This window comes from Acanthisitta chloris, unplaced genomic scaffold (assembly GCF_000695815.1).
Source record: "Acanthisitta chloris isolate BGI_N310 unplaced genomic scaffold, ASM69581v1 scaffold1403, whole genome shotgun sequence".
NCBI lineage: Eukaryota > Metazoa > Chordata > Aves > Passeriformes > Acanthisittidae > Acanthisitta > Acanthisitta chloris.
The window spans coordinates 1,743-13,013 of record NW_008663003.1 but is presented as its reverse complement, the minus strand read 5'-3'; the positions used below and the strand labels follow the sequence as shown (position 1 = coordinate 13,013).

At 38.7% G+C, this 11,271-nt stretch overlaps 1 protein-coding gene across 1 annotated transcript; it reads right to left on the bottom strand.

Moving 5' to 3' along the window:
- Window positions 1–4,372: 4,372 nt before the first annotated feature.
- LOC103798529 (homeobox protein ANF-1-like) lies at window positions 4,373–10,557 on the bottom strand. The gene is made up of 5 exons (XM_009070799.1): window positions 10,459–10,557; window positions 6,443–6,525; window positions 6,138–6,343; window positions 5,716–5,817; window positions 4,373–4,742 (listed from the first exon to the last, which is right to left on the bottom strand). The coding sequence occupies exons 1-5, from the start codon at window positions 10,521–10,523 to the stop codon at window positions 4,644–4,646; spliced, it is 555 nt and encodes a 184-aa protein (XP_009069047.1). The 5' UTR covers window positions 10,524–10,557; the 3' UTR covers window positions 4,373–4,643.
- Window positions 10,558–11,271: the final 714 nt, after the last annotated feature.

The window sequence follows — 11,271 nt, the reverse complement described above, 5'->3', positions numbered from 1 at the left end:
GCGGTGGCCCAGCCCCAGGGCCACCTGGCTCAGGGTGCAGCTCTGGGCACTCGGTGCTGGCACACAGCTCCTGTCACAGCAACTCATGGACTTGCTGGATGGATCTGGGGTCCGATGTTGCGATTGGATACAGCTTTGTGTGTGGGACGTACCTGATGCTGCCTGCCTTGGGGTGCTCCTTCCAGCACTTCGGGCTGCCGCACGGCTCCTGCCACGCTGACCTCTGTCACCACCCGTGGATGCAGAGTCGTCTCATCAGCTCCTATCCAAAGGCAGTGGGACGCGCCTCGAGGTGGGCAGTTCGCAGTCTTTTTATCGCTTTCCTTTGCCCAGGGCCCTTCCCAGTGTGAGCTCACTCTTGTACCTGCACTTTAGGCAGAGCCAGGAACTTTGGCATCCATCTCTGCGCTTGCAGCGAGGCTGCGTGGTCGGCTACCACCATCTCAGGGCTCACATCAGAGCCATGTGGTCACCGAGGCCATTCCAGTGCAGACCCGCAGTTACCTGCTAAGGCTCAATGGTAAGGGAAGTAGACCTCAAAGAAACAATTTAAGTCTGCCCCGGCTGAGTAAACAAAGTAGGCCCTAAAAAGCAGTTAAGGGCTGGTTGAGTGAACAAGGGAAGAAATAAATCAATACAGTAGTTCACAACAGAATACTGCTTTATCTTACCAATCTTACAGAACGCTAATTTTAGGATTGCTTTAGCTTATTAATGTAAAAGAGGGCTGAGCTTGCCATGTGAGTAAAAAACAAGTATAATGTGCACGTTCTAAGGGATGAGGTGAAAAGTTTGAACTGATGAAGACTACCAGCCTTCCTCTTGAAAACCCCCCGACGACCACCAGAGACCACTGGACTAATGCCAAATGGGGGGGGCGAGGGAGGAGAATATGATCATGATTTCCAAGTTCTAATTGGAATAATAACCACCCATTCCTGGAAAGAATGAATATGTATGAGCATTTAATGTATGCAGACTGTGAAGTTTTTGTCCCTGGTTGCACAAGTTTGGTGGAGCGTTCCGCCTTGTGCCCAGCGCTGAAGAAACAAATACCTGCTACTCAGAGATACAAATCTGTGAGTAGTTGTTTTCCAGATTTTCTCAGCATCCATTTGGCGACCGCAGCAGGACACTCTCTGCTTAATTATGTAATATTAAGTCCTTTAAAACAGACAAAGATTATCAACCTTACACGAGATAGCGAAACTACTACTACTACCAATTTCTACAAAGCTTTGATTTTATGATTATTGGTTAAACCTGAGAGTTAATCTCAACTGTTTGAAATTAGCTTATTTTCATTTTAGGCAAATGGAAGGTGTTTGCAAATGATTTTACACTGCTTTTGTAAAAGTCTTTTGCTAAATCCAGTCACAAAAAAGTGCTGAATTATTTTTAAAGCCACATTTTCTTTCAATGTGAGCAGAGTGTTAAGCTTCTTACACACAACTATAAAAGTCCTGGGTTTCATCTCTTCAGAAGCATTTCCAATACAAAACTTAGAACTAGTAGAGAAATGTAGATGTACCCACACATGCCAGGAAAAATCATAACAGAATCACACCTCTTTTACTGGTGTGCTGACTTGCTATTTGTAAGCAGAGACTTGAGACACAAACCAATTGTAAATATGAAGTTTTAGGTGACAATTTAATCCAATTAAATTGTGCTCTAAATCTGGGCTTCTGGTGCTAACACTGAAGTTTCAAACTATGCTTTTATGTATGCTGCAATTAATATCACAATGGAATATTGGGATCACTGGTTCTTTGGTATAAATTAATGTGGATCTGGTTTTAGACCATGAGCATAGTTCATCTTTTTTGGACAGCACTGGGCACTGCTGCAGTTTGTAGTTAGAAAAAAATCAAGAGAGAAACAGTAATTAAGAGAAGAACATCAATTGAAAACAAGTTACTATGCAGCCCAGCATCAGCATCACAATCAGGGTCACAGGCACTGGACCTGTTTTAGGAAAACACTACTAGAATGTTTAAGTGCCATTACAGACAGTGACAGAGGCCCAGCAGCAACCACACTGAGCCAAAGCTGTAGCTCTTGATGATGTTGACATAATAGTTTACTAATAGTGAGAGCAAGAAACTGGTAAGGGTTTTTTGCTAGAACAAATTTTCACTATTTATCAGCTTATCACAGGGTCAGATAATCACTGGAGCCAATGCAGGGCAATGTGGCTGGAGGTAAAGAAGTTTGTGGCTTCATGAAGCTCAAGCCAGAACAGGAACAAAGAAGACTGAGAGTTTTCTGATCCCATTGTGAAGGGCAGATAGACCAACAGAACCATTGTAAAGCAAAGCATGCAAAACTGGGACAGGAGCAGGTTTCAGTATGCATGGTGGCCTCTCCCAACAGCCTCTGCCACTACTGCTATTGGGACTGGCCATGCCTAGACAGGTAACACAACATAGTACACATATTGCCAAGGTAGCCCAGAAAGCTGCAAGTTATCAGGAAGTACAAGAGTAGAAAATCCTGTGAAGTCCAGATCAATATATTTTAAGGTGGAAAAAAGTCCAGCTGTATTTGAGCAAGGGCACAATTTAAACCCAGGCTGGTCAAAGCAGGTATAAATGGAAAGTTAGAGGTTCTCTCTTGACTTGCTGATGCCTTTTCTTTGGGAAGCACAAGCTAAGCCAAGATGAAACAAATAATATAACTATGCTTTTAAACTTTTTGCCCCTCAGCACTATGTGGGACACTCTTAATACCTTACACCAACCATCCTGCTGGTAACATGTGCTAATTGAGAGCTGGATACTGAGGCTGGTGCTATTATTATTCTGCTACTATTCTACTCCTTCCCTTAAACTGCTTTGTCAGACTTCAGTCACTTGAGACAAGTTCCATTATAGGAGACATTAGGTGTATTTAGGTATTTGCCAGATAATAGAGTGAGGTTCTTAGGTATCAATCTGTACAGATTAGTCTAATCTGCTGCTGCTGCAAACCTTGTTTCCAGCAGTAAAGTAGACAATAGTTTCAGATTACCTGCAATAAGGTTAAACTATGGGCAATATTATGTTTTGAGGTGCAAAGAAAAACAAAATAGAAGAATGCATTCCTAATACTGTCTTCACCTTTGCCAGATCAGGGAGGTATCTGAAATGGGATTTCAATTTCTCTAGAAACTATTCCTAGTGGATTTGGCTCAATTTTAATTGCTTTTTTCCAAATGTTCTCTTAAGTATTTTGGAATGCAGGATACAACAGAAGTTCAGTTAGGAATGTTATTTCCCAAATCCAACAAAGCACAAAAAAGTAACATTTCAGTATTGGATCAAAGTTTGGTTTTCTCACATTAGAACAAGATTTCCAGAAGCAAAGTCAAACAACTCAAAATTTTAAGGATTCTATATAAAAACGAAGATAATGAGCCAATGAAGTTAATGACACACAAGAGCCAGTAGCTGTTGTCTGGGTCTAAAGCAATGCAGCTTTTCAGTAGTATTTTTCAAAAAATATAGACATGTTTTTTATTTAAACTCTTATAGCTCAACCTATCATCCGAAATACTAAGTAAGTTTTCCCAAACTTACCTTTCATTCTGTAGGACAGCAGATATCCTGGATACAAGCATTGAGAAAGGCAGAGCAATACTGTGTCTGTTCATGATATAATGTTGAATTTGTGTCTTATAAGAAACACAAGCTGAAGTCTCACTGAAGGACATAAGCACTTCAGACAAGTGCTTAAAGCTCTGCTGAACACGGAACAGTGTAAATCCATACTTAGGATGTTTTCCTACACTATGGCCATGAAGAGTTGGATTTTTTTTGGTATAAGGCTCTCCTTGACTTTGAGCTGAATATCAAATATGAGCATAATTAACTGCTTGATAAAAATGAATCCAACACCTTAAAATTAATGGCAATGATCTGGATATCTGGCCTGGTCCCAGCTGATTTGATCCCATGAAATGCTACACTCTGTCATTAAAAGATAATAGGGCAACTTCCATAACTGGAATTCTTATACTGACAAGAGAGAAGATATCCAAGCTGAAGTATTAAATAGGTAAATATCTTGGATTAATTAAAATTATATAAAAATATTATAATTTTCAGCTTCTTGTTACGGAGCAATAATTCAAACAGAAGTCAGTTGAATTCTGGCCCTTCCATTTGAGATAAATTTTAGAAAAAGGTATGTTCACTATGACAACTATCACACTCTTTATAAATAAGCTATTAGAACTCCAATGTAACACACAATCTGTTTCGGGTAGCAAAATCTATTTTGCATACTGCAAATTTCAGACTTCAAACAGACTGTTTTTAAAACCATGAAGCTTTGCTAAGTCATCTTCAGTTAAGCTGCAATAATTCAGAGTAGCTGAAAATCCTGTGCAACTTAGGGTTTGCATTTTTTTAAACTGCAAAAATATCTAAACTTCTCTGAAATTGCTTATTAAAAATATATGGAAAGTTCACTTTTTCCACAAAAAGTAGATTATAATAATACTTCAAGTATTTACAGTTTATTTGAATGAAAATTATAATAAACTTTCAAATCTGGGGATAAAATCATCATTACTATATCATTACTTAATACAAGTTCTGAAAATTCCAATAATTCTTCACGTTCTGTTGTAGCAATGTAACAGCACACTATCTTTCTTTCTACTCCAGCAGGCTGGAGGTGAAAGTGTTTTTCACCATTAGAAACTGAGATTCTCGGTGTGATCGCTTCAGCTTCGCACGACGGTTCTGGAACCAGATCTAAAATGGAAAGGGAAGACAATGCCTGTCAGAACAGCAGCACTGGAAACACAATAATATTTGGAACTTCAAAATATTTCACAGCTTTACAATATTTTGTGTGATGGCAGCAGTTTGGAAGTTCAAACAGATTTAAAATCTGCAGATGATGGCATGTAGCTACCTGCTGTCATTTTGACACCATAGAAAAAGAAAATAACAGCTCCAGTTTAACTGGAAAGTGAGGACCAGCTTCAATGTAATTAATGTAAAAACTGGTATTAAGTTCAGCAACTCTGAATCAGACCCTGGAAGATCCTGAACATCTGGAATTCACAGGAGTTATTTCTTCAGCTGCTCAGCTAATTGCAACATCAAGTTTCCCATTAAGCCCAATATAAGACTTGCATCAAAAGCTTGATAAACATCATGGGGAAGCCCAAGTTCTAATGTTTATGGAATGCTTCTTATCACATTGGGCTATGTAGAAATCAATAAACAATACCACTCTGCTTTTTGCCAGATGAAGACACAGGTTCAAACACTGGTTTAACATATCTATGCTCTACTGACAGTCTCACAAGATCATTGTAGGCTAAAGCCAGTCATACAAATGATTTCAATATCTGTTTCAGATTTTTTTTCAAATGTGGTGACAAGAATAGTACAAACATGATTCTAAAACGTGGAAGGAAATGATCAAGTTCTGCACATGATAACTAGAGATTAACAGAGCAGCTATCATAGAAGCATTAGAGTAATTAATAAATTATAGTGATGAACACCTCATCAATGCTATGGAAGAAGGTTTTAGATTTCGGAAGGAATTCACTGGTTTGCATTTCACAAGTCATTAAGGCATACCACATGTATGTACATCGATTTAAATTGAGATTATTAATATTATAGCTATGGCCATCAAACTACTCACTTATATAACCAGAGAGTGCATACAGATGGAATTGCAGAGAAATTCAAATAAATTTGCAATTACCTGGATCCTGTCTTCATCTAAATCTAATTTCCGAGCTAGCTCTTCTCTAATATCAATGCCAGGGTAGGAGTTCATTTTAAAAACATTTTCCAAGACTTCAATCTGAGGAGATTAAAACACACTTGTTGAATAGTTACCACTACCTACATAGTAGTAATAGAGAAAATAAATACAAAAAAACCAGTTTAGTTTGTTCAACAAGAGACTTCTGAGCAGTGTTGGCACAATTCTGAGACCATGCAATACACCCAGGTCTGCTGAAAATAGGAGCATTCCTGTTAATTTACACTAGTTCCTGATTACATCTCTCTCTGCAGAGGTACATCACACTGGATCAGTCTGCTGTTACAGGCTGCTAGTAAAATGTTAATTTTACTAAACTACATTGCTATTCATATGTTAAATGCTGAGAAAATCCCCACCTGGTTTCTAGTGAATGCAGTTCTTGGTCTTCTCCCCCTGTACCAGCTGAGTTCCCGTTTGAATGACAACCTTTCAGTGACTGAGAAATATTTGTCACACTTGAAAACTTTTTCCTCTTGCACTGGATCACTGTTAGCATGACATAATGGCTTTTCATAGCAAACAACAGGGATTTGCAGATGGGGATTACTGTCATCACCTAAAACTAGAAAAAAAACAAGCAAAGGAGAGCTTCAATTAACTAAAAACATGCGAATATTCTGAAAGAGTAAAAGCCTGAGGGTTACAAACCAGACTGACTCACCCAAGTTGGTGCATGCATCCATCCAGGGTCTGTGAGGCTTCCCAGCTGGAATGCCATCCTTTTTCTGCTCCAGTCCCAAAATGCTTTCAATTGAGAAGGAGCACTGTGTGGATTTATTTTCCACGAAAGCAGCCACCTTCCGGAGACTCTGCTGCGACGCATCAGCAGCACAGAGCGCTGGCCCAGCCATGCCTTCGTCCTCAGCCAGCATAGCAGGGACACTGCACTCGCATTTCTCCACAAGTCCTTATAGCTGTGTTGACAAGAGGGTTGGATTTGCAACGTCATTAATTAAAATCTTTTATTAGAAAGTTTTAGCATGTCAATGAAAACTCTCCCACCAAGAGGCACGAGGAGTTAATTGTTTATTTGTTTGCAAGTAATTAGCAACTAATGGTGACACTAGGGGGGCCACCAAGGGGGACAAAAAGTGTTATCTCTCCTAACCAGAGCATGGACTTAACTTTCTCAAAAGAAGCTGTGCACAAATATAGTACTTCTCTTTTATTTGAAATCATTAATGTATAAAATCAGTTTTTAAAAAAACTTTATACTCTAATGGACTCCACTTACCTAAACATAGCAGCATGATAGGAAACCAGTCAAGTAATAAGTAATCTCATTTAAGTGAATTTCCTTCCAAGGAAATTTAAAAAATAATCTCTTAATGCTATTAGGGTAATCCCGATGAAAATGCCTCTGTTTTTTCATATGCATATGTAATGGTGAACGTGGTCAATAAAACAACAATAGCTTTTGGCATAAGGCAGTGTGCAGTGGGTTGGCAATGTTGTCAAAGCTCAGTGTAATTGCCTTCCAAGTGCCTGGATTAGTTAATAGGAACAGTTGCACCAAGTATTTTAAATAATTCATGCATTCATGTTTTCTTATTAAAATAACTTCGTTGCAGCATTTTTTTTGTAACATACCAGATGTGAAATTTCCTGATAATTCTTTACAACATAAAAGCAAAACTTAGAGTAATAGAAGCAGGACACTCAAATTTACTGTAAACATCCTTTTACTGCTGATGTCCCTCCCTTCTTGGAGGTTTATGGCTAATAGAAGTATATTTAAATCCTGTAGAGCAAGCACTTAAAATTACCAAAAAAATTATGAGTGATGGGAAGAAAGGAGATAAAGGCTTTGTAATGAGGCTCAAAGTCTGAAAACAGAATTCTGATTTCATCCTTTTTAAAAAAAGCACCAACTGTAACATCTTTACATTCAAGCTCATCTGTCAGCCACACAGCAGTTTACGTGTCACATGATCAAACCCAGCTTTTGGTTCAGCATAACCTCTACAGAAATTCCTCCTTTTCTTATTTTGGACAAAGCTTTATTTTATAACATGCAAAAATGGGAATGGTATTTTAACTTCAGGATGCAAAAGTGACTCCTCTTTTACTGGGCTGACTTGGTGTTGTGCAAGAAGATTGTTGTCAAACCAAACTATTAAGGAGAGTGACAATTCAAGAAGTGACCTTACCCAGGACACCTTCTCAGCACATATCAGTGGATCTTGAAGCAGCATCAATACACCTGAAGCCTTGAGCAGCCTGCTCTGGTGGGAGGTGTCCCTGCCCAGGGCAGAGGGTTGGGACTAGATCATCTCTAAGGTCCATTCCAACCCCTAAAATTCTATGATTCTATGAAAACAATACATCTCCTTCTGTATTGAACTTGGAGATACTTGCAGATTACTCTGTCCCAAAGAGGTGAAAACCATGATCATCAATAGAGAGAGACACTCTTGAATCCAGAAACTAATGGACAATAATAACTTTAATAATACAAAACCCTCCTGAATGATTATAATACAAACAGCTGGTTTTCAAATTCAGCTCGCTATTTTTTTTTTTAAAGGACTTTAATAAGCAACACAAGCACTGACACAGAACACATTTCAAAAAATATATATTTGTCCTGGATTAATTTAATGAACCTGAGCCACATTGCTGAGACTCAGATTACCACACACTCCAAGTCCCAAACAGGTAAATACCTTCACAGGTGTTCTCTTCAGAAGGCTGCCAAGAATTACCAGTAAAGATAAGGATACAAGATGGTAAGAGAGACATTTATGAGAAGCATATATCTTCCATATGTCTTCTCAAAGCTAACTACTAAGTTAACACAGTTATTATAACTTATTTTTGGTCTCTCTGAGACTGTGGAAGATGGAAAAGAAACATCCTTCAGGATAGCCTGCTTTTAACTCCCAGGTGGAAACAATTTTTTTCAGAGTTTTTAAATGACTTTTCAAGGAAAAAAGTTCTTGATAGCTCTCAAAAAGAATTTTCATAAAATAGGCCAAAGGCACAGGTCAGGAGCTCCCTGAATGCTGCCATCCTGTGTTGGGGCTTCCCAGCTGTTAAATTCCTTCAGCAGAGTTACAGGAGCAAGAAACTCTGTTGTTATTATTAAAATACTAACATTACAGTCATGTGTTCAAGGTTGAATTGAATCAGACCTGGAGACTGCAATGCAGTCACTGAAACATATCAACACTCCTGTTTTTAAGGAGTTCATGGCTGCAACTGCATATAGGAACGGAAGTACCAATTCAGGAGGTGACAAGGCAGATGCTCACACTGTGCTCTCCAATTTCTGTGAAACTGAAACACCATATATCTGTGAGACATTTATAAAGCCAGCGCAGCTTCACAGAACTGTTCATAAAAAAATTCACAAGAAAAGACAAATTATTCTAGAGACAAGAAGTCTGCTTTATAGCAAAATTCCATTATATCCCTGGAAGTGTGCAAGGTCAGGTTGGATGGGACTTTGAGTGACCTCATCCAGTGAAAAATGTCCCAAAATTGGGGCTGGAACTAGGTGATCTTCAATGAGCCCTTCCAACACAAACCATGTTGGATCCTTAAACAACATATATGTGGAGATAAATCTACTGGAGGGTCTGGCTGCAGGTCTGGCATACAAACATTGCTGGAGTTCCCTGGAGAGAAGCTTGCTGAGCTGTAGAAGCTATTTGTTATCAAGACAAACAGTCAACAGACCTTTCTGTAAGAAATGAGGATGAAGATATATTTTCCACAGGACAGAATACTACAAGTTTTAGGTTCAAGAATAGCTGGTACTACAGATTAAATTTCTAGGAATTCTCACTGAAAGTGTGAAGAGACCTTCAGCCTTCCCTTGAAAACTGTATTTCATTAATTTGGCTCATTAGAAATGATCAATACTTGCCTTGTGAGATTACCTATAGAGTTTTAGCTAAATACCCTTTGTAGGGGCAATTAGAGCAACACAACAAACATTAAGTTGAGAATCCTAAGTAATCAATAATAGGAGAACTCACTGCTCCTTGGATATGCAAATCCAATCCTCTTACAGCATCACATACTTGATGAGGCTGCAAACTAATCTCCCTTTCAGACTTTGCACCACTGTTTTTTTGCCCAGGGACAGTGGAGTTCATCTGTTTAGTAGTTGAAGCTCTTGTTCTTTAAAGATGTGAAGCCTCTAAGGGCTGTTTATACCAGCTGAAGAGACCACACCGAGAGCTCTTGGGGGCTGTGGTCTGAAACCCCAATCCTTACTCTTGCTGGGTCACCTTTCACTACAGCCTGGGCAATATTTTCAGCATTTTAAAAAGCTATGAATGGTATATAATCTTTCTTGCTTATTTATTACACTCCAAAAATTTGCCTTTCACCTCATCTTTCCCACAGCTTCTTTACCCCCTGCACCAGTATGTCACCACCTCAGAAGTTGTGCTGCACTAGCTCCCTTTCAAATGTGCTTTGAACATGAATAACAAACATTATATTCAATGACAACTTCATAACTCAAAGGGGTTTTTTTAAGAAAGAATACCTCAAAATGGACACACCAATTTTCATGACCAAAAGCAGTTAGCTATTTCTTGGCTGAAGCAAAAGATGTTTTGACCCAGAGAGATTAAGTGAATGCAGATAAATTCAAGGTAAATCCAAGGAAAAGTCTGAAAAACAGTGTGTTAACAAGTGGGGAAACATGCAAATAAAGCCTACCTTATCCAGACAGCTCCTTTCACCCTCCAGCAAAGGCAAAATGTTCTCTCCATTAGAACACACATCTGGCATCCCCTAAAGAGCTGTTGCCTGCTCTTCTCTCTGTTTACATAGTGCTAAGTGTTAGTTCTCCATATTTTTAAAGGCTTCTTAGTAGATATTTTGCAGAAAGAACAAACAAAATAACCCCCAAACACTCACCAACCCCACAAATAAAAGAAAAACCAAAAAAGCTTCTAAACCCACACTTATTAGAGAGTTCAGAGGGATTCTTCACTACTATCAAATCTCATCTGTTGCTGTCAAATTTGTAGCTCCAATAAAACTTTTGGATGCCTTGTAACATTTGTAAAAACGGACACTTAAGGTAAGAACAAGACTAGTAATATTTTACAGGATGTGTCAACATAAAGGATACATGAAAAAAGCTCTGTCCTGATTCCAAGAAGCCCTGGTATACTACAGAATTATTAGAAAGGTCACCCTCTTGGTACTGAACCAAATCATCAAACCAAATTGCTAAGATCAACAGAAACAAGACACATTATTATGTTACATCTCAGCTGGGACAACAAAGCACATTTCTGCATATTCAGGGTGTGTTGGTTAGTGGTTTGTTTTTTCTTCTACAAAACAATTCTCGGAGAGCTGTTCTCTATTGATAGCAGCTGAGAGATGTTTGGGGTTTTTCTTCTCTGCCACTTACAGATGTAAATATACAAAGCTAACTAAACCCCATTCTATTTAAAGTCACTGTCTTCCTGAATTCTGCTAGGGAAATGCATTTTACAGTACAAAACAGCCATTTCTTAC